Genomic DNA, 27054 nt, shown 5'->3' with positions numbered 1-27054 from the left:
AGACTGAAAACTAGCTTCTGCCTGAGCAGGAAAGAAAGGGGGAGTGAGCTCTGCGGAGGCTGCCCCCGCTCTATGCAGCCATAACCCTGGAGAAGTCTTTTCCCCCTTCACGCTGCCTTGAGCTGGTGGGGCATGGGATGAGAGGGCATGGCCCAGCCCACCGCTGCCCACGGAGGATCCCCATGCCCCTGCAGAACAAAACCAGTCCATCCTTTACCCTTCACAAGTACAACTATAACGCGCTACAGGAAGACCCTCCGAGCCATTCTTCTGACCCAGCGTCTTCCGTCCAGCGGCGGCAGGGCACCCAGCCACAGGCAGACGGGCCCCACGCAGTCTCTTCTGGTTTAAGCTGGAAAAAAAACCCCTGGAAGTCACTGATTTCCAGCTCCCTGGCACTCACCGTCCCGACGTTTCCAAAATGAATGTCGTTCTGCCGGAGGGTGAAGCAGACGGCACTGAAAGGGGGCTTTGGACCGCCTGCAGATGGACGATGGGGTGGTGGCCAGGGTGTTTGCTGCAGCCTCTTCCTCTCCTTACCCGCTGCTGGACATGAATTGCTCGTACCGCTTGGGGGTGGGCAGGGTGAACGACCCACTGTGGCTATGGGCATGGGGGGGGCTGAGGAAAAAAGCAAGGGGGCTTCTAGCAACACAAGAAGGGGACACTGCCAGCTGTGGGGGGCCCTAACCCAACACACGGCTCTACCTCAGTGATGGCAAAGCCCTGCCTCCGCTCGAGGGGAAGCGTTTCATTCAGACGAGCGGAAGGGTTTTGACCACCGACTGCTCCTGGAGCCCTCGAGAACGGAGACAGCACACAGCAGGGATGCGCTCAAATCTTTATTAGTAGGTGGAGGAAGGGCTAAAAGGAAATGAAACGTCTAAAACATTCACTGCTCGGGCGCAGGACGGGCCAGGCTGGGCCGGGGCCACCTCCACCGCCCTTTCTTCTTAAGGGAAAAAAAAGAAAAGGAGCAGGGTCTGTCCACAGCTCTGGCTGCCCCGGGCAAGAAGAGGGATGAGACACAGCTGAGACTTTTATTTAAGAAACCATTACATCGTTTTTGCCTCGACCCCTGCGGAGCCGCAGCCGCCGCCGCCTCTTGCTAGAGAACCAAAAAAAAAATTAAAAAAAAAAAAAAATAACCTGTCGACTTTTCTTTATTTATTTAAAAATTGTAAAAGAAAAAAGGTGATGCTGCTGCAGCTCACGGCTACGTAACAAAACTGCCCGCGAGTTCATCTTCCGGCACCAGACGGGGCCCGGGTGCAGGGAGACCGGAGGAGGAAGGCCCAGGAAACACGCTCTTTGTTTAAGGGGAAAAAAAAATAGTAACAGCTATTTGTGGAAAGGAAAGACTCGAACCGAGGGGCCAACCTCCACTCTTCACTAGGGCCAGGCCTTCCCACGCGCCCGAACTAAGCTGCGCTGCGGCTCCAGCTGCAATGGCACAGTTTGTCCGTCTGTCGGCAGAAAGCCCAGAGCGCTGGGAAAACAAACCGACAACAGGAAAGAAAACATGAGAGAGACCAACCCCGATGCAAGATGCCCTGGTGCAGATGGAAGTGAGGGATTAGTTTGCCCTACAAAGAAAATAAAACAGGCTGCAAGATGCAGAAAACCACATTTAGGCTCTATTACATTTACAAATACATACATAAATATATTACATACAACAGCAACTCAAAGAGGAAGCAAGAGAGTCGCAGGGAAGGGAGGTGGCTGGCTGCAGGGCTCCCCGCGCAGACGTTTGGCTGAGCAGTTACTTGTTCTCCTAATAGTTCCAGGAATGGGCATCGGCTCATCTTAGTTAGGGTTTTCCTTTCCGTCTCCCCCCTCCCCGGTCCCGGTCTAGTTTGTCCAGTACGGAGAAGTGCCGTAGGCGGTTTTGGTAGCCTGAGACTTTTGCTGCATGGTGCTTGGCTGATTGCGCTGGCCAGATCCGCCCTGGAAACGAGAAAGGAGCACGCGGTGAGACGGGAACCCCCAGCGCTGCCGGAGCAGGGGCCTGCACTGGTCGCCTGGGCAGGGAGCGATCCCGCCTGCCCCGCTGCTCACCGGCATCTACAGCAGCTCCTGGGGACACCGGTCTGCTTCCCTTTCCCTCAGCACCTCCCACCAGGGACCACTCCAGGCTTCATCTGAACCCACCCACCGAGCCAGAGGGAATGCGCTGCCCCAGGACAAGACAGCAGTGCTGGCCACCTCCATGCCCCCTGCCCTCTGCCGCCACAGGAAGAACCACTGCGGGCAGTGCCACGTGCTGGGCAGGCCTCAAGGACCGGTCACAACCAGCTGAGAAGTCACGGGGCGCTGGGGCTGCACTGGCTGTCGGCCACGGGGAGGCACCAACCCAAGCACACGGCAGAGCTGCACCAAGCCCATCTCGCAAGCACTGGTGCTGCAGCATGTCGTCCCCCCACACACACCACAATGTTGCTTTGCCTCCAAGAAACCAAGCCCCTCGGCCCCTGGCCCCAAGACTTTCACCACCAAATTAAGTGACCTCCAAATAGGAAGGACTCGGTTGGACTGGGCCGAGCTGGGCGTCAGCACACTGCACCAGGCCGGCTGGAGCACGGGGTGGATGAATGGGTAGATGGCGCGGAGGCAGCAAAAACGCCCCCGTCTCCCACCCAGTCACGAGGCTGATGCTTCCAGCCAGGTTTGTCCTGAGATTTCTACAGCTGACGCTCCAGTGACGATCCCTGTCGAAGTCACGGCAAGGGCATGGCAGAGGCAGAACGGAGGGGGCAAAGAGCAGCCGCCCAGAGCCCAACCAAATGCTCCACTAGTTTATGGGCAGAGCCTCCAGCACAGGAGAGGTGCAGGGGCTGGTGGGGACAGCCAGAGGCCATAACTGGTCCACAGCAGGCACCTCCCCAGCACTCGCTAAGCCATGACCCCCAGGGACAAGACCAGCCGGGCACCCCAAGAGACGTGGACAGTTTCTCTGGCTAATAATCCAGGACGCAGGAATTTTAGGAGACCCAGGACCAAGGGAGCTGTGAGGTAGGTGAAGGGCAAGCCACGAGCTGAGGGTGGCCAGCACGCTCGGAGAGGGGAGATCTGTTTTCAGCCTGAAGCAAAACTGGGCGTTTCACTGACCGCGAACAGGGAGGGGAGGGGAAGAGAAATGAATGGGAAACCCCCGTGGCACTAGTAACGGGTGGCCTCATATTGTGGCTCCTCGCATTTCTTTTACAGTCACCAACCAATGATCAACCAACCACAATCACAAATGTCAGAGCTCGTTACATCAAGGTGCCCTGGTAAGGGACAAGCCACTCTCTGGCTCCATGGGCTGCCTCTCCGAGCACCAAGGGAGTCGCCAGGGCAGCTCAGTCCATGCTCGTCAGCGAGACGCTTGGCCGGGGGGCGGGGGCTCTTCCACTTACCTGCCCGTCTTGCTGAAGGTGGTGGTGCAGCATCTGGGAGTGAGGCTGCTGATGTGCAGGTAGGATATGGAGGAAGGGGGCTGGCGCGTAGCCGGGGGCCGCGCCAGGGTTCAGGGGCCCGGTGGATCCGAGAGCAGACGGCAGGTTGAAGGGCGGCGGGGTGCCGGGGTGGAATCCCTGCTTGTCAAACGTCTGCAGGGAAGCAACAGGCAAGCGGTGAGAGACTCTCGCAAGCGCCCTGGGGTGACCAAACAAGAACAAGAGTGGCCTGAACACAGATAACCGGAACCTGGCCCCAACCCCGGAAGCAAAGCAACCCTGGTCCAACGCATGCGAGCGCTTCGGCTCGGCGCCTCCCCCCCTTCCCCGACGTCCTGCGGCTGGCTGGCTGCAGCAGCGGATTGAGCAGGCCTGTACACCAACGGCCCGGCGATCCCCTGTCCCCTCTATTCATCTGTCCCTAGACTGCTGAGCCGCTCAGAGCAGGGGCAGGGGGCCAGCAAGCCCCTGGCAGGTGCCTAACCCAGACGGGCTGCTCAGCACGCAGGCAAAGAGACGGCACTTGCCCAAGAGGTGCAGGAGCAGATCTGTTAGGCAGAATCACACCTAGGCTGATCCCCGCTGGCACATACACTCACGGCAGGGCCAGAAAGACCATCTTTAGCAGGAGGGATCACAGCAGAGGAGGGCTAGAACAGACCGCGTGCACACCTAGGCCAGCCGCCTGCTCCTGGCAGATGCTACACCTATCAAGCGTCTGTAACCTGTTCCTGAACAGATCCAGGGACCAGGATCCCACAGCCTCCCTAGGTCGCCTGTTCCACTGCCGAACCGCCCTTAGAGTGAAGTTCTTCCTAGTCTGCAACCTAAGCGTCCTGGGCTGCGGTTTGAGGCCCGTGCCCCGCAGCCAGAGAACCGGGACGGGGTGCTGGTATTTAACTCCATACAGGCCACAGCTTTGCACAGGGCTTTTGGCTCTCAACAAAACTGGGAGGCTCGACTCGCTGCCAACCAGCACACGAGACGATGCTGCTCGGTGGTCGATAGGATGTGTTAAGGCCCTAAGGGAACGGGGGGAGTCAGGAGTGCTCGTCCTGAGCGTGTCTAGAGGAGCCCGTGTCCTCATAACCCAGCTTCTCTTCAGGCAGCGTCACAGCCCTGTTTCAGACACGGCAGCCCCAAGCCGCTGGCCCTACCACGTGTTAATCACCTCGCCCGGCTAGAGCAGAAGGGAGACCAGGATGCAGCAAACAGCTTCTGTGCTAACTGCTCCTGCCACGAGCCAAGCTGGCAAAGGCAGCCTGGGGGCAGGGAGGGGGAAAGGAGCAGTGGGGTTGCACAAGAGGCCTGAAATTCCCCTGAGAACCAAACCGGGCAGGAGAAATGCCGGAGCCTGATATCGCCCCAGCTGAGCGGGACGGAAATCACCCCCCAGCTGCCAAGAGGCTCCCTGACAGGGAAGAGTCCTGCTCAAATCCCCAGCTGCCAAGAGACTCCCTGACAGGGAAGAGCCCTGCTGAAATGACATTAGCCAGTGAGCGGACGGCCTCGCCTGCAGGCACAGGAAGGAGGAGAGCACGGTAATGCTTCCCGGGCTGAGGGAGCCCCCGTTCCTCACCTGGGTCTTGTTATAGACTGAGCCACTGATATCAGGCACACCTGTGTTACTTGAGGTCACAGAAACACCTGGAAAACAAAAAGCCATTGACAATGAAAGAGCCAAAGGCAGCCCAACCTGAACCCTTTGTTTTCCTTGCTCTCGGCATCTCGGCTGTTCCCTGCGTCCTCCGCGCGCGCCACGTGCTCGGTCTCCTGGCTGAGTTGGGCTGCTCCCTCCTGCCCCACCAGACTCCCCGTATCAGGAATCCAATCCGAGCAGCCTACTTCCCGAGTGCCCCTTTTCCAGGCAGGTGCCAGTGCACGGGTGTGGATACCAAGTCCATCGCACGCAAGCGAGGACACCACCAGTCCTGCGGGTGTCACGGAGGTGCACTGATCACCTGTTTGGATCAGAGGAGTCGGCCTCCCCACCCCGGGTAAGGGAGTGCACCGAGCAGCACTGCTGTAACTGAGAACCTCCCAGGTGTGCATCAAGTGACATGACTAAGGCCTGGCTCATCCCTTCCCTGGGGGAGGTGGGCATGCAGAGAAGGTGCATCCTCTAGTAGGGGATTCGGGTGCATTATCGGATGCTCTGTACCAGGCAGCAGAGGCAGAGAAGAGCCACAGTGGGAGACGGTGAGGTCTGGGACAGTCCAGTGCGCTGCGGACTTAGAGGGACTCGCCCATTGTGGCTGGGGCAACTCCCGTGAGAGGCTCCAAACCGAAGCAGGCGTCAAGCTAGTCAGTCATTCCTAGTCCCAACTAGATTCAGGCCTCAAAGTGACAGCAGGCTCATGTATGTACCAAGCAAGAACTGAGGCATCTCTGACCACAGAGAAAAGATGGGGCTGGCAGTGCACTGGGAGGTGCATCTCTGCACGGTTTGCAGAGCGCAAGACAGAGCATAGAGGTTCTGATGGGAACTCAGCAAGACTTTTCTGCTGGTATTTGCTTGGGCCACAGCTGCATCAGCCGGTGCTACGTGGTTCAGCGGGCATTTCTCAGGTGGCGCCAGCAGCATCTGCACAATTCAAGCTTTTATACCGACCACATTGGTTTTCTAGCCCTTATGGCTGCAAAGAAACCGCTACCCAGGCACAAATGAAGGCACTGAGTTAGGATCTGCAGACAGCCTGCAACAATAGCTCAGAGAGCTGTGAACTGCTCCGCTCACCTAACGGGCTGTTCATTCAGGAGCCTGGCCAAAAATTCAAGCAACTTTCTTTATGTAACTGATGACCATTTCAGCAAGGACATCCAGCTGCGCTGGGACTGCGGGCGTAGCGTTAGCACAGGACGACTACTCCCCCACCAATTTGGAACTTAAGCTTCGGGCTTCCCCGAGGTGCCACTGTGAACAAGCTGGACTTGAGTCAAGTCCTCGCACAGATTCAGCCACTCGGTCCGGACACGACGGGGGAGTGGGAACAATGGAAGCACTTTGGACACGGGAGACAGAGGAACAGCTTAGTGCACGCCCCAGTTTAAGGCTGATTGCTTTGCTGGCTTCCCAACACTGGAGATACTGTCCTGCTAAGCCCTCATATCCCAGGTGCTCACAAACACGGCAAATTCCTTCAATGGTTACCTTTCCCAGGTCCAGTGCCAGCAGATTTGTTTTGTGCTTGAGATGACCCACTGTAGCCTCCTTTGCTGTAATCTCCAGCTGCCGTTCCCTGTGTTAAGTCATCATAGCCTGCCAACGTAGACAAGGCAGCGTGTTACTGTGTGCTGGCTGCACTGCTGGCCTTGAACTCGGCGGCACAGACAGTGGAGAAACCTCACCTGCTCCATAACCATGCTGTCCGTAACCACTCGCCTGCTGAAAGGGGGTGGAAGCAGTGTTCAGACTGACGCCATGCTGCTTAGCTGATGCTGGAGGTACCTGCAGACCAAGGGAAGCAGCAAAAGGCATTTTCAATTAGAGAGCAAGTACACAGCTGGCTTGCACTGGTGTCTGGCTGGGGAGGCACCCCAGGTCTGCTTCCAGCAGCTAGCAGAACCTCAGAGCCATGAAATGGAGGGCCTGGCAGCATAAGGAGACCAAGGATTGCTCCCACGCCTCAGAGCAGTGAGAGTTACTGCTGCACGTGCAGGACAGAGCCAGGACCCACCCAGACAGACAACCTTTGGCAAGCTACTCAGAGCCTCTCTGCTCTGCGTTCCCCAGTGCAAGACAAGGACCAGGCCCTCTGCAACCACACCAGCTTTGCTTGGCAACTGTGACGTGATGTCACCAAGGGCGCTTTTGACACATATACACAAAGCCCCGAGCAACCAAGGAATCCCTTGATGAATCTGGCCACAACAACAGAGGAGTCAGCATCACCCAGGCATGTTTTCAGGATTGTGGCCCCTGTGCTCGGGGAGCCTGGCTATCACTTGATGTTAACTCCAGACTGGAAAGAGCCTCCCTAAGCCACCATGCTCCCAAACCATGCATGTAAAGCCCAGATTCATGCCCAGTACAGACCCCCCATTCGCACACATGCCTGCAACACCCCCTCCTGTCCCTGAGCACCTTAACACCCACTCTCCCACTGCCTATCCCCTTAACCCAGTGGAGGACAAATCTTTTTGACAGACATACTGCAAAGTGAGCCACCCACCCTTCCCAAGGATCACTCCCATCCCCTCCCCCTGGCTGCTCTGCTTTCTGCTCCCTGCTCTGCCACTCCCTCCCCAATCTGCCACGTGCCCCACACACAGGCCGCCTATGCCATTTGCACACATGTGCCAGGGGTTGGCCACCTCTGCCTTGCCCCATTTCCCAGCCAGCTCCTAGCAGCAGGGGCTGCAGTCGTACTACTGGCTTCAAACTTGTGATGCGCAGTTAGCCCCTGCCCACCGTAATTCCTTCAGCTCCCATGGATTAGCTACCCGTGTCCTGCAGCTTTGTATCGCTTCAAACAGGGGCATCCAACTCGCCCGGCCCAGTGGGCTGGATGAGACACGGGGCCGGCCCGACTCCAAACCAGACTGGGCCCCATGTGTTGGATCTAGTGTGCAGGGCTGGTCCCGTGTGGACCAGCCATGAGTGCTGCTTGGATCCAACACGTGGGACGGTCCATGGGCTTGACTGGCACGCCCCATGCAACATGCACCTCAGACCAGCCCCATGCCGCATGCAGCGTACGCTCCAAATCTGCCCCGTGCACTAGGTGTGGTGGCTGGGCTCACACGGTGCATTCATGACATTACAAATCCAGCCCTTTAAAATCTCTTCCTGTCTTCTAGGAGGAGTCTCCTCTCACACGTGCAGCCTGGCAGGAGAGGGGCAGCTTTCAAGGCCAGGACTGAAATGACAAAGCTAGACAGGCACACCGAGGAGAGCCGGCAGCGTGCGGTTTTGCGGCCGCCACTTACAAACATGGTGGGTCCATACTGGAATGCGCTGGGGACTCCGGGCACGCCGGCGTAATAGGGTAACCCAGTGTAGCTGTACCCCGGGGGCAGCGTCGGGTTGAGGAAGGGCTGCTGAGTCGTGTGGTGAGTCTGCGTCTGGTTCTGCTGCGGCTGGGCCAGGGTGGTCGCTGGAGCAGGGGAGGCAGAATCCCCGCGGCCAAATTTTGTTACGTCACCTGCAAGAGAAGCCATCGGGAGCTACCATCGGAGAACCCGCTGCCTGCTGGGCAGTCGAGCAACTGGCGCAATGCTACCCACGGGCCGGCTTCTCTGACATCCGAGAGGGAGCGTGCTCCGAGGGCTGAGAGTGGGCCTGGGAGTCACGTCCCTGGGCTCCGTCACCAACCCACTTGTGACCTTGGCCCCAGGATAACTCTCTGCCCTGACGATACAGAGATAAGGATACTTACCTCTCACCAGGCACCTGAGGGGCTCCGTCAAGGCGTGTTAGACCACTGCCATTAAAAGATGCTAAAAAGCGGAAGCGCTGTGAGTAGCCAAACAGCGAATGGCTCACTGGGTTAAAAAGTGAACTGGGTTAAGCTAAGCCTCGGGCCTGAGGGAGTTAGGGCTTCTGCAGTGACCGGCATGTTTTTGTCAAAGTCTACGTATGTGCCAAGCACCACCAGGGGTCTGGAGACAACAGGTGAAGGCCAGGGAAGCAAGGCTTGCATCGGGAGCCACCTTATTGAAGAAGTAGGAAGGGAAATGTGGTTATTAGCCCACCAACAGCCTCCTGGTTGCACAGGGGAATCCAAGCAGGAGTCCCGCATACGCTGGCTTTCTGGAAGAGCCTACCAAGAAGCACGCGGAGACCAAATGAACGTGCCTTGTTCCTCCTCTGCCTGGCTGCCCACAAGTGGCATTTAAGGCCTGGGAGGAACTTGACTTGGCAGGGGCAACGCAAGGCTCCCAATACTCAGGTCAAAGATTTCCCATCACAACCCGACGGCAGTCTGCAAACTGCAGACTGACAATACTAGCGTCGTGATTGTGTGTGGGCCTGGACCTGGGGGTGAAGGGTAGGGGTGATGGAGACGGTTCTCCAGCAGCACAACGTGACTTGTTTTCTGTGCGCGCCACAGGCGGAAGGGGTTGAGTGAAGCCTACAGGTTCTGCCATAATACAAAACAACAATAATGTAACGGGTGAGAACGGTCAACAAGGACCCGGCACCTGCACTCGGCGAAGGAAGCACAGGCTGACTACCAAGAAAAGAAAGTTTGAGGGAACTTGCTCCACTCCCTAGAGACAAACAAATCCTTGCAGACACTTGGGGATGGGCCAGATGCAGGGAGCTTTTGCATCTCTGCACTGATGGGTTTTCCAACAGACCTGGTCACATCTTACAAGATCAGATCACTTGCCAGAAGCTAACATGAGCCCCGCACAGCACCTCCTCTCCTCCAGCTAGCTGGGATGGGTGAACTATGCTGCCTGCAGGGAGGAGGTGGTGAAGGCTCTTTCAGTTAACAGTGTAACCTACAATCAAAAATCAACACCTTCGCAGTGATTACCCTCCTCTCGCGTTAGCACTGACCTGAGTATGGGTTGTTAGCAAGGCTCCCATCTCTGCCTGTCAAGGTTGCAGGAGCAGGGAATGTAATTCCATAATAATCCTGAGAGAGAGAGAAAGAGAGAGAGAGACATTTATTAACACCCAAAGCACCAGCATCGCAGACCTGCCAACTTGCAGGCAGACAAAGGTTCGTGAAAGCAGAAGCAGCCGAACAGATTCGGGTCGGGATGAGCCGGTTTGTTTTCTCCTCCCCGGCCGCGTGCAAAATAAGGGAAGCCTGGGCAGAAATGTAACAGGGAGCCTGGCAGAGCAGAGGACACAGCGAGAGCCCAGGAATTCCCATTCTCTACATGCTGTTGTTTCCTGGGCATCGTTTCGTGCTTTCCCTGCTTTTAAAACAGCTCTTCATCTGGCAGGAAACGCTGCAGCCCTTTCACGTGCACAGTCGTTGAACAAGTGCCAACGTAAGATAAGAAACAGAACAAATGCGAATACAGGTTGTCAGAGAAAGCTGCCAAGGAGGTGCAGTCAAGACGATTCCTCTAGACTATTTCTGGTACTGTAGCACCCACTATCAGAGCCTCATTGCGTCTGGCGCTGCACAGGCAGAAGAGAAGACGCTTGCTGCTGCATACAGCTTATAGTCTAGGCTGACACGCCAGGCTGGGACATCAGAAAGACAGACAACCAAGAAGCACTTGGCAAAAGTAACAACACCGGTGAGTTAGAGGGGCAGGGAACAGGCAGACGGGGTAACCGTAACCAGCCCACCAGCACCTTGGCCTAAAGGTCATCGCCAACCTACAAAGCTTTTTGTTGCTCCAGGGACAGGGTAGCTTCAGGCTGGAAGAACCAAGTCCCTCAGAGCTGCTTCCCAGCGCTTCTGCCTTGTCCACTGCCGCGGGCTAGGGAGCTGCTCCTTCCGGCACGATCCAACACGCCTTTGCGCAAGCAGCCCAGGACACCGCGGAGCTATTTTGCTCTCAAATATCATTTCCTGTCCCTTTATCCCTCCCAAGTCCATCAAGAATGACTGCTTTGTGTGTCTCTTTCCTTGCTGCTGAATGCGTCAGCTTCACATTTTTTCCACGCACCCCTGCCCCCAAAATACACAGCTTCCTTTTTTGCCTGCTGGGAAAGTCCTCTCCTCCACGCTGCGAATCACCCCTCTTGAGTCCGGAGGTGTTACGAACTTGGTCTTATTTGGAAAGCCACTAGCACGCTCTCTTCAGCCTCTTCTGCATCAGTGAGGAAGCAAAGGCAGACCGAATTTAACAGAGCCCCAGGGACCAACTGGATGCTTCCCTGCAACTTAATACATTGCCATTTATCATTATCCTTTCTTAGCACCTTCCAGCTACTTCACAATCCCATGTGACAGTATCGTATCTGAGACAACAGGAATTAAACTTTCGCAAGCCGCTATCAAATCCTCTGCTCCAAGAGCGCCTATCGTACTGAAACGATGCTTACCCCGACTGGCTCTCTACGTGCACGCACACAAGTCGGGCATGGTTTCGGAAGAAAGGCATCAAAATAGATCCGATCTGAACCCGTGTGCTCCAGGCCTTTGGGGAAACAACAAATATGCAGCCATGCCTATACAGGGACAACTCCAGGGAATAGAGGTGGTGAAAGATTTCAGTCCCAACCCGATGCCCATCAGTGCAACTGAGGGGAAAAAATATGTTCCCCCGTTGTCAGGAAATAAGTCACGGGAGAAGCTGAAAGCAGCCAATTATCCCACAAGGAAAATACCAATTGCTTACAAAGAAAATTCATGTCTGCTCACTATGGTATTTTGGGGGCCCTAGGGAACGTAAAAGGGCACGACGGGCTTCTGATAAGGAGTTTGCTGCATCATAAACAGACCCAAGCAATGGCCACAAAGTGCTAGAGGATGGTTTCAGACTGGATGCAAGGAAGAACTTCTTTACGGTAAGGGTGACCAGGACCGGGAGTAGACTTCCCGAGGAGGTGGTGCAGTCCCCGACCTTGGCAGTCTTCAAGAGGAGATGGGACAGATGCCTGGCTGGGATCATTCGATCTCCACAGTACTCCTGCCCAGAGCAGGGGGGTTGGACTCCATTTTTCAAGGTCCTTTCCAGCCCCTCATTTCAATGATTTCGAAGGGTCAAACAAAGCTGAAGTAGAGGGCTCACTAAAACAGAGTGAAGGCAGCAATGTAGTTACACAAGAAAATGAGGAACTTGAGGAAGTTAATACTACTGAAGCAATGCGGCATTGCCTCAGCAAGCGTGGTCTGATGGGACGACGGTGACTACATTACAAAACAGTTAGCTATGAACTTAGTTCAATGGTGTCCGACACCACTGCTCCTCAATACAATCCAGACAAACCCCTGGATACAGAGGAGTGATGTGGAAGTGGTTGTGGAGAACAGGCACACCTGGCACGACGGGAGTGCCGCAGCGGTCAGGCTTCGTGCTCTGCAGTCTTAGGAACGGTCAAGAAAATGCAGGAGCTGGGAACTGCCTGCGCATCTGCATCAGTGCTGCTGGCCATGAAGAACAGCACTACAGACCACAACCATTACCTCAGGGAGATGCGTAATAGTTGAGCTCTGGGGGGGAAGAAAATGCTCCCCTGCCTCATACGCCCGGCAGTCTCTCATTGTGGAAAGGCTCCTGGAGGATGAAAATGTGTGACAACTTCTACTGCACGGCTCCAGGCATTTAACTGAATAAGTCGCGCCAGCAAAAGCTTCCGCCATCTCCTCTAATGCACAGGCTGTTGCGCTGCTGTAAGAAGTGGGGCCTGTGCTTCACCTACAAATGCAGAGACAGGGCTGGATTCCCACTTATTCCCCAGATGCTTATTTATCTCACAAACACGCTTTAAAAAAAAGTCAGGAGAGTGGATTAGCCATTTTAATCCAACACTTCATTAACAATTTCATAAATCTTTTACTTTAAGCTCTTTGCTGCTTGTTCTCTTTCTCCCCCAAGCTTCTCCGGCGAAGGGGGGGCGGGGGGGGGAAATCGGTTTCACTTTTCACATTCGCTCCTTTCACTTTCTAGCTCTCATGTGAGTCACAGGCAGACGCACACGCAGGGGGGCAGAATTAAATACCAACAAAAAAAAGTTTGCAGGGACTTTTCTTCTTTACACTATGGAAACAGTAAGTTATTGTTATGAAACATTTTTAAAAGAAAACCTGTGCTTTAGGGCACCGGTACTCGACAGTGATCTGTTAGCTATAAAAAGTGAATCCTTCCTTTCTGGTTGACCTCATCCCTTTGTAAGACAGGTCTCGGGGTTTCCAAGGACCTTGATGGTCCGGTGTTGGCTTTGTAGCTCTTTTGACAGACAGCACCTCCAGCATCAGGACCCCTAACTGCCCTCCACTGCGTGCCCTGGCCGTTTTGAAGGGGCCCAGGCCAAGCTGCAGAAGGGATGCTAAGTAAAAGGCCCCAACCCCTGTTTCTGAATACCAGTAGCATAAACCTTTGCTGATGATGCCGGTGACTTGCCGGTGACCAAGTTAGTAAAGAAAGTCATCAAACAATTTAAACAAAGCACAAGGCTTTAAAAGAAAATATGGAAACACCGTACACATTAAATAATCCATATGCACTATATCACAGTTCTATCTTAAAATATCAGCAGCAGTGATCAGTGTAACCAAATGTATTAAAAAGTTATTTTGCTATAATAAATATATTTAAGAGGCTTAAATACTTTGTAAAAATAAAAACAGCCTTGTCAGAAACCCCCGCCATAAATTAAAAAAAACAAACAAACAGGCCAGTGTTAAACAACATTCAACAGTGGGGAAAAAAGGAGATAAAAACCCTCCCTCTTTCTTTCCCAAGGATAAAAGGTATTAATTAGTTACAATTTATAAGTTCACAAAAAAAAAAAGTCTGGTTCAGTCCAGTTCCAAAAGTTGCAGTGGAAAAAAAAAATAAAAGCAATCAAAAATCATTTATTAAAATATTAAAACCAGCCATCTATAAATACAGATATTGGCTGGAGGAAAATTTGGAAAACTCAAAAACTAACCGCCCCCGCTCTCTATGTGCCACCCTCCTCCCACCTCTCCAGTCTCCCCAGCCAGGAGAGGACAAAGTCTATGTTGTGGGGTCACGGGTAACCAGAGAGACTTTGGGGGAAAGTTTTAAAGTGCAAGCAAATAAAAGGTTGGGAGGTAAACCTGTTCCTGCCTCTTATGAGTAGCCGACCCACAAGGTTACCTGTAATCTGGTTAGCACCTTCTGGAGCAGAGACAACGCCGTCTGGGAGGGGACTGTGCCATCTGCTCCAGAAGTGCCGTCACTTCAGGGCAGGACCAGGTTTCTGGGGAGCACTGAAAAGGGCCCTGGCATCCTCCACAAAAAAGTGATCACTACAGGATCAACAGTTATTTCCACTGAGGGCCTCTTGTACACAGAGCTGCTAAAGCCTAGGGATGAGCCAGCCACCTCCTAGATCACTAAGTGGAATTGCATAAGCAAAGAGAAGTGACTCATGCCGATCGGAGGAACTCAGCCCGACAGAAGAGTGAATGTGAACACTGATCTTCTACCGCTTGCAAAGCCTGAGCGGTTTTGCATTAGGTACCGCATGGAGCGAGCAAAAGTCAGAGGTGAAGGCCACGGTGTCTCTTGCAATGCTGCAGAGATGTCTAAGAACACTGTGGAGGGAACTGACCATGGTAGAGAAGTGCCTGCAGAAATTAAGTTGCCTAAAAGGAAAGTGAAAATGAAAACTGGGAAAATGGAAACTGGGAAATTTTAAATGATGAAAGGAAAAATGGTCCAGCAGATAAATAGAGGGAGATGGAAGGACAGCACAGAAGCCAGCATCAACCAGCGACGAAGCTGCAAGTGCTTCCACGCAAGCCATGGCGTGCATCTCTATTCGAGCCTGGGGAGGCCTGTGGCAGATCTGCCTGGTGGTGCTATTATCGGCTCATGTCACAGCGCTGGACTGCAGCAACTTCAGAGACCTGCAAAAAGTGCTGAACAGGAACAGCATGCAACTGCTGGGACAGGTGGCCGGAGCATTTCCCGAGGAGTGTCTGGAGGTCCGGCCCACCTTCCGGTTCCCTGACAAGGTCCTGCGGTCCAAGGCTCCACATAACGCCTGGATGGCCACCTATGAAATCCTCCAGCAGCTCTTCAGTCTCTTTAAAATGACTCTCCCCAAAACTGCCTGGGACACACACAGTGTGGAGAGGCTCCTAAATGCGGTCCATCTCCAGATCAAGCGGCTCGAGACATGTCCTCCTACAAATGGGCTCTATCCGAGCAGCCGAAACAAAGCTACGAAACTGAAGAAATACTTCAGAAAGATCGACGATTTTCTCCGAGAGAAGAACTACAGCAAGTGTGCTTGGGAGGTGGTCCGAATAGAAGCCAAGACCTGGTTTTACTATCTGGACAAGCTCGAAAACAGGCTGTAAAACTATGCACTGAACATTTCACTGCCTCAGGGCTTTGCGTCAAGCAGAGAAGTATGAGCAAGAAACTACTGACTGGAGCTTCAGCTTCAATGCAGACTTTGGGACTTAGCAACTCTGCACGCACTTGACTTCATTACTTGCCTGTAAAGTGAGTGCAGGTACCGCACTGACCTGGTGGGACCCTGTGGAAGTTATCAGTCCATAGTGCTGCGAAGATGAAGAGCTACGACAGCGCTGAACTTTCCTTTACGTTACATGTACAGAACAGTCTTTGCAAGTCAAGAAATGACAGGAATATTTTTCTAAGTTATTTATTTATTTTTGGTATTGTTAACGTTCATCCTGGCGTTTGTTAAAAGCGACCAAATGCATGTGTGTATTTATTTATTTATTTAATTTATAACTTTGTTTTCTTAAAGTAAAAGTCTGATTTTACAAAAAAAAAAAAATGATGAATTTGATGGACTTAATGTGTTCTGAGCACAATGCTCAATGTTTCTGGTAAGTCTGATGTGACAACTGGGTGAAATTTAGCTTAGATTATTTTACCAACAGAAAGAAATGGGAGCCCAGACTGGGAATGGCAAGGATGAAGAGTATTCACAGAAACTGAGGGCAAAACAGGATGATAAAGGAGGGAAATTAGACAACCAAGGTGTAATAGGTGCACTCAGGGACAGTAATGCCCTCACAGAACAGCTAAATGAATTTTTTGCACTGGTCTTCACTGCACAAGATGCTGGGGAAATTCCCACGACAGATCAATCCCTGCTGGTTGATGGGTCGGAAGAACTGGACTGCACTGAAGTGACAGCAGAGGAAGTTTTAAAACAAATTGATAACCTAAATGCTAGTAAGTCAACGGGACCAGATGGCGTTCCCCTCAGTTCTGAAGGAATTCAAAGGTGAAACTGCAGAGTTGCTGAGCAATAGCATGTAACCTAGCATTACAAACAGCCTCCATGCCAGAGAACGGGTGGGTTGGCAACAGGATCAGAGGTGATCCTGGGAAACAGATCAAGGAGTCTCACTTCCATCCCTGGCAAATTGGTTTAACTACCATGTACACTAAAGGACAAAACCAGCAGTCCCACGGACAAACACGATCTGCTGGGGAAAAGTCTACATGTTTTTTGAAAAGGGAATTGTGGCATTCTTTGAGGATGTTGAACACATGACAAGGGGGATCCAGTTCACGTAGTATACTTGGACTTTTGAAAAGGTCCCTCACCAAAGGCTTAAAAAACCCAAACCTGTGCTGCCACAGGATGGGAGGGAAAATTATTTTGTGGATTGAGAGCTGATTAAAGATAGGAAGCAAAGCGCAGGGCTAAGTGACGACGTTTCAGAATCGAGGGAGGTCAAAAGTAGGGTCCTGCAAGGATCTGTGCTGAGCTCAATTTTATTCAACATTTACATCGATGACCTGGACATGGGGGTGCACAGCAAAATCTCCAAGTCTGCAGATGACACCAAAATATTCTGGGTAGGCAAGCCCAACGCTGATGGAGAGGAGCTGCAGAAAGATCTCACCAAGCTATGAGAGGGCAAAAAAATGCCAGATAAACTTCAGTGTTGCCAAGTGTAAGGTAATGCACCTGGGGAAAAATCACCTCAGGAGCAGTACACAATGCTGGGTTCTGAACTAGCTGCTCCAGTTCGGGAGAGAGACCTTGGCTTCACTGTAGACAGTCCTCTAAAAACCTCGGCTGGATGTGCAGTGGCGACCAAGAGTCAATACAGAGCAGGGTATCATTAAGAAGGGAACTGAAAACAAAACGGAGAACATCGTCTTGCCACTATACAAACCCATGGTATGCCCACACCTGGAACACTGTCGGCAGTTCCACTCCCTACATCTCAAAAAGGATGTAGAAAAACTAGAACAGGCACAGAGGCAACCAAAACGATCAGGGGCCAGGAGCAGTTCCCATGCCAAGAGACACTAAAGGCTAGGACTCTTCAGCTTGGAAAGGAGAATGCTATGGGGGGAATATGAGAGAAGCTATAAAACCATGAAGGGAAGGGTGCAGACCAAGTGAACAGGGAACTGTTGTTCACCAAGTCCCACAATACTAGACTAAGGGACACCTGCTGAAATGAACAGGTGACAGGTTTAAAACTAACAAGGACGTTTTTAATGCAATGTGTAGTGACCTTGTGCAATTCACTGCCAAAAGAGGGGATAGAGGCAGACCGCACAGTCAGGTTCAAAAAGGGACCAGATAAATTGCGAGGGGCAGCAGGGGAGGTCATGCTTACGGGCAACCAACATGGGTTCATTCAAGGCAGGTGCTGTCAGACCAACCTGGTGGCCTTCTACGACCAGGTCACAAAGCCTTGGATGCAGGTGTCGCAGTGAACGTAGCCTTCCTGGACTTCAGGAAGGCCTTCAACACCATCTCTCACCCATTCCTCATTAAAAAACTAGGCGACTGTGGCGTCAACACCTACACAGTCAGATGGGTCACCAATTGGCTGGAGGGCCGCCCCCAGAGAGTGGTGGTGGACGGGTCTTATTCGACCTGCAGGGATGTGGGCAGTGGGTCCCCCAGGGCTCAGTCCTCGGGCCTGCACTGTTCAACATCTTCATCAGCGACTTGGACGAGGGGGTGAAAAGCACCCTGTTCAAATTCACAGACAACACTAAGATGTGGGGGGAAGTGGGCACGCTAGAAGGGAGGAATAGGCTGCAATCGGATCTAGACAGGTTAGAGGGGTGGGCAGATGAGAACAGGATGGGGTTCAACACTGACAAGTGCAAGGTGCTGCACCTGGGGAGGAAGAACCAGCAGCAGACCTACAGGCTGGGGAACTCCCTTCTCGTCAGTGCAGAGGCAGAAAAGGATCTTGGAGTCATTATTGATGCCAAAATGAACATGGGCCGACAGTGTGGGGACGTGGTCAGGAAAGGCAACCACACCTTGTCCTGCATCCAAAGGTGCATCTCGAGCAGGTCCAGGGAGGTGATCCTCCCCCTCTATGCGACGCTGGTCAGGCCGCAGCTGGAGTATTGTGTCCAGTTCTGTGCGCCCCATTTCAGGAGGGATGTGGACAGCATGGAGGGGGTCCAGAGGAGGCCACCCGCATGATCCGGGGACAACAGGGCAGACCCTACAATGAGAAGCTACGGGACCTGAACCTGTTCAGCCTCCACAAGAGAAGGCCGAGAGGGGATCTAGTGGCTGCCTATAAACTTGCCAAGGGAAACCAGCAGGCATTGGGAGAGACCCTGTTCCCCTGAGCACTACCAGGAGTGACGAGGAATACCGGTCACAAGCTGGCAGAGGGTAGATTCAGACTAGACATCAGGAGGCGCTGCTTCACTGTCAGGGCAGCTACGACCTGGAACCAACTTCCAAGGGAAGTGGTGCTCACCCCTACCCTGGGGGTCTTCAAAAGGAGGCTAGATAGACACATAGCCAGGGTCATTTGCCCCCAGCATCCTTTCCTGCCATGGCGGGGGGTCGGACTAGATGATCTGCTTAGGTCCCTTCCGACCCGACCAACTATGAAATTTATGGATGATAGCAATATTAATAGCTATTGAATACTGGTTATACCAATACATCGGTTGCCTATTGGATTGGCACCAATAAGAGGGAAATTTACATTATTGGCTATCGACTTTTTTTTTTTTGGTCATTGTAGCCAATAACGTTTTCCAATGATGCCTTCTGGCTGGGGCCCCTGGATGCCTGGGTTCCCTCTTGCCCATGTGGCCAAGACCCCTGGATGCCTGGGCTCCCTCCTGCGAGCTGGGGTGAACCCGGATATGCCCCCATCCCCTCACCACCACTACTACTGTCAGATTTAGGATACTCATCAGTGATCACTGAAGGTAGTTACCTGCATGGGGCAGGACATCGCATCATCACATCCGTGAACTTTACTACCTCCATTCTGTAACCAGTTCGGTTTCTTCCCATTATTGCTACTGGAGACAGTCTTGCAAAGGTTCTGCAGACCAGGGAGCCCACGTCTTTGAAGCGTTTGCATGCCATCTTGTTGGTTCACTGGCCCCACGTGTGTCACGCAGGTAAACGCAGAGCTGTTCGTACTCGTTTTTCTGCGGATGCAAGTCTCTCACACAGCAAGCCCACCTGGCACACCCAGCAGTTGTAGACATGGCCCCTTTGTCTGAAGGGCCAAGTCTGACACCCGTAGATTAGGAAGAAGCTATGGTGGAGCTAAGGCTCAGTCCGACTCCAGGTGAAAAATAAAAATGGGGCTCTTTTAGGCTACCAAAAGCCACAGGGCCAAACTCAAGCTCTCCTTTTTCCCTTCTGCTAATAGGCAATGACAAAAATTAATCGGGAAAAATGGAGGGGAAAACCTAGAAAAGTTACTAACCTGCTAAAACCCCCCCAAATGGACAGAAAGTGGTTGTCTGGCCAGACAAATACAGTATGCAAGACCACAGAAACTCTCTCCAGGAAGAGACAGTTGAAAGGAAATGAGGAGCAAGAAGCATGCACCACCCTGTATACGCTGTTAGTGCCAAACATGAGGAAGAGGAGGACACGTGCACGCTGTATGGGTATTGCTCAGGACAAAAAGGTGACCGAGACTGAGCATGTGTACAGGGACGGACACAGCAAGTCGAAATGTGGCACTGCTCCACGAGTGCATGACCTGCACGGCGTACTACTAAATTGCATTCATTTCTATTACTCCAGTCCTCAAGGGCATTTAGCTTTTATTGTATAACATTGTTCTGCCTCTGTACAAACAGCGTCTCCCAAACGTGTCATAAAATCCAGATTCTTTTGCACTCACTTTTTGTGATAATATTTTTAATGAACATATTAATGCCTAAGCTCAAAACCACAATCGTGAGCAATTCCTAATAACCACTTCCTACCCTCATAGTTTCATAATCAGCACGACCCACTGTAGTCTCCCCTTCAGCCAGGTTTTTTAAACCACCTTATGTTTCTACTAACCGTATCTTCTCCAGCTTAAATGACTTCCTCTGTGGCACTGTATTATATTAATGCTTTATTCAAGATAGACCAAGCCAATACAGTAGGTCTAACCTAAAAACGTAACATATCAAACAACCTTCCTTTGGAAAAGACCAGACATGGGGGATATGGAAGAGACGAGATAAATAGGGTTACTGCTGGGCCACGGATCCTCTTAGGGTACGTTATGTTGGAGAGCTCTTGAAGCAAACCTCTTCAAAGCTTGCACTCTCGCTAAACCCTTAAGGAAGTCTCTCTACAGTCAGTTCCCCCCTTCCTGCTCCAGTACGACACAAGCACGTCTGGGAGCTGGAAGTAGTCCAGGAACGGGCAGGAAACCCAGGGAATGTTCTAATACTTTTAAGCCCTCCCAGGGGAAAGAAATCAATGCCCTTGGCTCTTGTACCCATATTAGAGCAGGTCAAAGTCATTCCTGAGGATCGGCCAACCTCCATTTCCTCGTCTTGGGGGCAATTTTAAGAAACCTTCCACGCAGCAGAGCTTAGCCTAGATATACAAGCCGCTTTCACTAACCCCCACAAGCCAAGGTGCATTTTAACTGGCATGAGCCCCTCTCAAATGCAACTTTTTGGGTGTCTTGTAAAATGCTTTTCATAGTTGGTCGGGTCAGAAAGGACCTGAGCAGATCATTGAGTCCAACCCCTGCCATGGCAGGAAAGAGTACTGGGGTCAAACGACCCCAGCAAGGTGTTCATCCAGCCTCCTCTTAAAGCCCCCCAGGACAGGAGCCAGCACCACTTCTCTTGGAAGCTGGTTCCAGATCCTAGCTGCCCTGACAGTGAAGTAGCGCCTCCTGATGTCTAGTCTGAATCTATCCTCTGCCAGCTAGTGACCAGTATTCCTTGTCACTCCTGGCAGTGCTCAGGGGAACAGGGACTCCCCCAATGCCTGATAGTCCCCCTGACTAGTTTGTAAACGGCCACCAGGTCCCCCCTCAGCCTTCTCTTGTAGAGGCTGAACAAGTTCAGGTCCCGTCGCCTCTCATCGTACAGCCTGCCCTACTGCCCCCTGATCATGCGGGTGGCCTCCTCTGGACCCTCTCCATGCTGTCCACATCCCTCCTGAAGTGCAGTGCCCAGACCTGGACGCAGTATTCCAACTGCGGCCTGACCAGTGTCACATAGAGGGGAAGGATCACCTCCTTGGACCTGCTCGAGATGCATCTGTGGATGCAGGACAAGGTGTGGTTGCCCTTCCTGACCACGTCCCCACACTGTCGGCCCATGTTCATTTTGGCATCAATAATGACTCCAAGAACTCCAAGATGTTACAAGAAATAATGGCCACAAGCTAGCAGAGAGCAGATTTAGACTGGACATTAGGAAGAACTTCTTCACAGTTCGACCTGCTTATGCAGGGGTCGGACTCGATGATCTATTGAGGTCCCTTCCGACCCTAACATCTATGAATCCTTTTCTGCCTCTGCGCTGACAAGAAGGGAGTTCCCCAGCCTGTAGGTTTGCTGCTGGTTCTTCCTCCCCAGGTGCAGCACCTTGCACTTGTCAGTGTTGAATCCCATCCTGTTCTCATCCGCCCACCCCTCTAACCTGTCTAAGTCTGATTGCAGCCTATTCCTCCCTTCTAGCGTGCCCACTTCCCCCAACATCTTAGTGCCATCTGTGAATTTGAACAAGGTGCTTTTTACGCCCCTGTCCAAATCATTGATGCAGACGTTGAACAGTGCGGGCCCGAGAACCGAGCCCTGGGGTACCCCACTGCCCACAGCCCTCCAGGTTGAATAAGACCCATCTACCACCACCCTCTGGGTGTGGCCCTCCAGCCAGTTAGCAACCCATCTGACCGTGTAGGTGTCAACGCCACAGTCCCCTAGTTTTTTAATGAGAATGGGGTGAGAGACAGTGTCGAAGGCCTTCCTAAAGTCCAGAAAGGCTATATCCACCGTGACACCTGCGTCCAAGGATTTTGTGACCTGGTCATAGAAGGCCACTGGGTTGGTCTGACAGGACCTGCCTCGAATGAACCCACGTTGGTTGCCCCTAAGCATAATCTCCCTGCCAGCCCCTTGCGGACATGCGCCAAGATAACTCTCTCAAAAAGCTTACCCAGGACCGAGGTAAGACTAACTGGCCGATAGTTTCCTGGGTCCTCCTTCCTCCCTTTTTTTTTGAACAGTTCCCAATCACTACTCACATTTGTCTAAGTTCTCTCTCTCAACTCTCTTGTAACTGTTTTCAGCTTTTGCGAGACTGACTCTTTGAAGCATGAAATACACATTATTACTTAAGGTTTTATTCTATTTCATAAAAACAAATATCAATGACGACATCATTACTTGCATCTAATCTACCACTGATTTTTTGTTCCATGCTCAGCTCCTCTTTACCTGTCTGGATGAAGTTTAATAGAGGCTTCCCATACACTGGATATACCACAGGAATTAGGAAGTGATCATCTATAACACTCAAGCCTCTAAGAGCATTTCACTACAGGCAGCAGAAAACCGCGCTACTTGGATTGTAATCAGCTATAATAAGGCAATATTCTCCTCCCTTCCCTCCCCAAAGAAGATAATTGTGGTGTTGCCAGCCTTGGCCTAGGCCAAGCTACAGAAGTGTGGCCAACCAGAAGGCCCTAACATCTGTTTCTGAGACCATAGTGTGAACCTTTGCAGATGGGACAATTAGCTTCATCAGCAAGGTAAAGGAAGCCATCCACATGTCTAAGTAAACCAGGAATGAGATGAACTTAAACAAAGCACGAGGCCTGTAAAGAGACATTATAAGGGAAGACCATACATTAAACAATCTAAATATGCTATATGATAGCTTTATCTTAAACGAGCGGTAGTACTGATTGATGTAACCAAATGTAATAGATGTTATTTTGCTGTAATTGCTATATTTTTGTTAAGATGCTTAGGTCACATGTAAAAACAAAACAGCCTCGTCAGAAAAGACCATACACTAAGGTAAGGAAGAAACAGGACAGTCCTGAACAGCACTGCACAACGGGGAAGGAAAGGAGATAAGAAATTCTCCCTTTTACTTTCCCAAGGATAGAGATCCCAATTAACTGACACCTTCCATTTGCACAAGAGATCTGTTTTAGTCCAGCTCCAATAGTTTCAGTGAAACAAAGACATTTAAATAAAACCAAGCAGAAGCCATTTATTTAAATATCAGAACCAGCCACCTACGTATATGGGGACTCGGTCGGAGGGAAATTTGGAAAAACTCAACAAATTCAGCCAACCTGCAGGCCACCCTCCTCCAATCTCAAGTGTGCCCAGCCGGTAGAAGTGAGAATCTATGCTGTGCTATCAAGGGGAGCCAGATGGACTTTGGAATAAATGCTTGTTTTTGTGTTTTGAAGTGCAAGAGAATAAAAGATATGGGCTATAGACCTGTTTCTGCTTTTTTTTTGTTTTTTTAATCAGTAGCCAACCCACAAAGTTAGCTCTGATCTGGATAACTGTGGGTAAAGAAACCTGGCCATCATATAGCAACCTCCAGCTAATACTGCAATGATTGGGAACTTTGCAGGGTAGCACGGTTCTGGAGCCTCACTAATCAGAGTGGTAGAGGCAGCAAAAACAAACTACTTGCAAGACAGGGCTCCATAAATTCATTAAAAAAAGATAATAACACAAGGCTTGTGACAGAAGGGAAACTGACTCCATGACCAAGAAGGTCCCATCCAATTCTAACACTAGGTTCTCATGCTTTATCAGTAGGATACTGGATCCATAAGCATCCTAAACCATTAGATTCAGATCTCTCAAGGTGTCTACATCGCTATTAAAAGGTCAAACCTTATGTCACCTTCAACCAGCCTGACCCATCAACCACATCTCTCAGCCTCTCACATACCTCACAGCCCACACTAAAGCTACCCAACTAAGTGCTGTTGTGACAGAGTGCCCTCTAAATTTAAGGGATGCAGGTTGTAACCGTGTTGGTCTACAGGCAAAAGCAATCTGAACTCTTGGTAGAGGTGATAGAATTTTTTTGCAACTATCTAGCTGGTCTAATAAAAGATCTCACCTGCACCAAGAGTTCTGCTTGCTTCTAAACTGAAGTCTGTAAACCTGTCTCTCCTTTTAGGAATGCAATGCAAAAGCGCCAGAAATCCAGAACAGGGAATTACAACACTATGGGTCATAAAATGCCTCTGCTCAAGACCTGCTCACCCACGTACGTTCCAAACAGAGGAAGACGGGATACAGCTAGATGGATGTCGTATGCTGAACTTCAGCAGCACTGTCATGGTCAGACTTGAGCGCTGCCAGGAGTTCAGCTAACTGGTTTACAGTACAATTAGTAAGCTAATGAGCTTCCTGTGAACCTTAAAAGTTGACCCTAACTATTGGTGTTGACATAGCTTCAGATATAGAAACAAGCAGAAACAGGTTTTGCAGTAATGCTCCCTCATCCCTTTTGCTGATTCTTTTTCACTAGTGCTGAAAGATTATAATCAATTATTTTAACACTCTCATCATGCACATCTTGCCACCACATAACAGCAAGAAGAACGATGGCATTTATGCTCAAAAATGAACAAATTCCAATACCTCCAAGAGGCGAGACAAGCCAACCAGTGCAACACATCTTTCTAAAGAAGTTGGACAGATGGTCAACAAAACCAAAATACCCTCTGACCATACACCACTTCACTAGCAGTTCACTTTCATCTTCTGCTTTCCCTCACCCAATGGGGTGCGAAGGATGTACCAGATCTCCTGGACAAACTTCTTCTTCACAGAAGTTATCTACAATCTACGATGCAATATCATTACTGCTGAAATCACTAATCCCAGAGGGTTGCCTGCACATCTTCATACCCTTATCCAGTCAAGAGTTGTCTCTTGTGCCTTGGCTCCAGGAAGACAGTTAAAATGTCCAGTTGGCCACCTGCACCTCCCAGAACATTTTCTCCATTCTTCTTGGAGGATTCACAAAGAGGATCGCACTACTTCCTTGAATGCTTGGGGATCTCTGTGCATATGCTTGATTTTCTTGTCATCTGGGCTGAGCAGCCATTCACAGACATGTCCTGTACATTTCCGTTCCATTGGGGTAACTGGATCTACAGGGATATCTTCCACAATCTCCATGTGGAAGACCTTGCAAAGACTGGAAAACACTTTTAGTCATGTTGAATTCCTCTTCAACGTCCTCTACGGGTGACCTCCTGTAGGCTTTCATCTGCTGCCAGTAGTACAGACTGCTGCCTTACACTCTTACTATCACCGACTGCCGAGACTTCTCTTTGATTTCATTCAGTTCACTGGTGGCCAATATCCTTTCTTCCTTGAACTCAGGGTGGGACCTGCTTTTCAAATCTGGCTGCACCAGAATTCCTCAGCTTCTCATAGGTTCCCCATAGTGTCTATATTTGCTCTTCCAATCCAATCTCTCAGTACAACCAACAACTTGCACTTCATACACAGGAAGTCTCTTGTGGCTTCAGGCAGGAAATAAAGTATCAATCTTCAAGTCATTAACAATGACCCCTCATTGGCTACCAAAGTACTGAGCTTAGATTTGCGCCCTCGATGGAAAACCTCTCACGCTCTCCCCCAGGCTCCATTCCCTGTTGATTTATTGTGGTCGGTTGCTTGGTGAATGCATGACCCTGAGTCTTGTTTCCCATCTCCATCCTCTTGCCAGTAAAAAGTAATTAACCACTCAGAGACTTCAAACAGATTCTCAAATTTCATATCATTGCCAGCACCCATTAGGAAGGATTTCCCTGGTCATCAATGGGAAACGCCCTTTAATTTCAAGTGACCGAATTTGCAATATGGAAAGCTTGTAGTAGTCCTATCTTACAAATCTAACAGCTTCTATGTATACGCAGTTTGAGGATACCAGAACAACTAAAACACAGCAGCAGCTTATTGCAAGCAAGACATCCTCGGGGAAAAGTGCTAAAAATGCTCATGAGCTGAAATGGTTTGTGTTGGTTAGAGCAATTTAGAGATGATAATTCGTTTAATGTAAGCCATTTAGTTTATTTGCTTACCATTGGCAGCCTGGATTGTAGCATCTGGAGATCATCATAACCATAAATCTGCTTAAAGACAGATAAAAAAAAAAAACAACAACATTATAACACTCTTCTCTAGTATTGGCTAATTTGTGGTTTTTAAATTAAGATAAACCAGGTCTGAGTTAACCTACAAAGGCCAAAGATTATAGCAGATGTGTAGTAGCAATGCCAAGGGCCAGTACAGTTAAGGTCTGGTTGGCATGTCATGCCTAAAGCCTGATTTTCCAGTGACACCAGTGTTTTGAAGTTTGCACTCGACTAAAACACTCTTCAGTACCAGTCTCCCAGGTACAGCTAACTGGTAATTGTCCAAATCATACAGCATTCAGTGTTTGGAGTAAATCACCACCTCTTGAAATGGCATCATTTACAGTTACTACTCCCCAGGGTACGGCACTCCAAGCCTCAGTGAAAAGACCCTGAGAATCTGCAAGCTACTGTCTGTTCACTTGTGAATTAGACTAAAGAACGACCATCCCCTCATCATATGCAGGAAGGTGCAGAAGGAAGAAACCTGGCATTTGGATAGAGTTTCCAGCCTCGGAGACTAAAAAGGTAGGCGACTAAACTGTGACAGTCAGACATCGCCAAGCCAGGCACAGTCCTTTAAGATATGAATGACCGAATCCACAGCCAGTGTCAAGCACTGCTACATTATCTAGCTCAAAGTCAGACACTTTATCCAAATGATCTTATTTT

The 27054-nt window shown here is 50.8% G+C and overlaps 2 protein-coding genes across 3 annotated transcripts in view; one reads left to right on the top strand and one right to left on the bottom strand.

The window, feature by feature from the left end:
* Positions 1 to 829: 829 nt before the first annotated feature.
* Positions 830 to 27054, bottom strand: part of UBAP2 (ubiquitin associated protein 2) — a 97051-nt gene continuing 70826 nt past the window's right edge. For both annotated transcript variants that reach the window (XM_006034838.3, XM_025216948.1), the window contains 8 exons: positions 26329 to 26376; positions 9949 to 10027; positions 8370 to 8584; positions 6789 to 6888; positions 6592 to 6699; positions 5020 to 5087; positions 3402 to 3593; positions 830 to 1950 (listed from right to left, as the gene is read on the bottom strand). In XM_006034838.3, coding sequence (XP_006034900.1) covers positions 1855 to 1950; positions 3402 to 3593; positions 5020 to 5087; positions 6592 to 6699; positions 6789 to 6888; positions 8370 to 8584; positions 9949 to 10027; positions 26329 to 26376 — 906 coding nt within the window. In that variant the 3' untranslated portion in view covers positions 830 to 1854. The remainder of the gene's footprint in view (positions 1951 to 3401; positions 3594 to 5019; positions 5088 to 6591; positions 6700 to 6788; positions 6889 to 8369; positions 8585 to 9948; positions 10028 to 26328; positions 26377 to 27054) is intronic.
* Positions 13824 to 15712, top strand: LOC112552120 (interferon type B-like). The gene has a single exon (XM_025216949.1). It carries the CDS (start codon positions 14795 to 14797, stop codon positions 15353 to 15355), a length of 561 nt encoding a protein of 186 aa, XP_025072734.1. The 5' UTR covers positions 13824 to 14794; the 3' UTR covers positions 15356 to 15712.

This window comes from Alligator sinensis, unplaced genomic scaffold (genome assembly GCF_000455745.1).
Source record: "Alligator sinensis unplaced genomic scaffold, ASM45574v1 scaffold132_1, whole genome shotgun sequence".
Classification (NCBI taxonomy): domain Eukaryota; kingdom Metazoa; phylum Chordata; order Crocodylia; family Alligatoridae; genus Alligator; species Alligator sinensis.
Note: the sequence above shows the minus strand (reverse complement) of the source record. Positions and strands in the feature narration are given on the sequence as shown.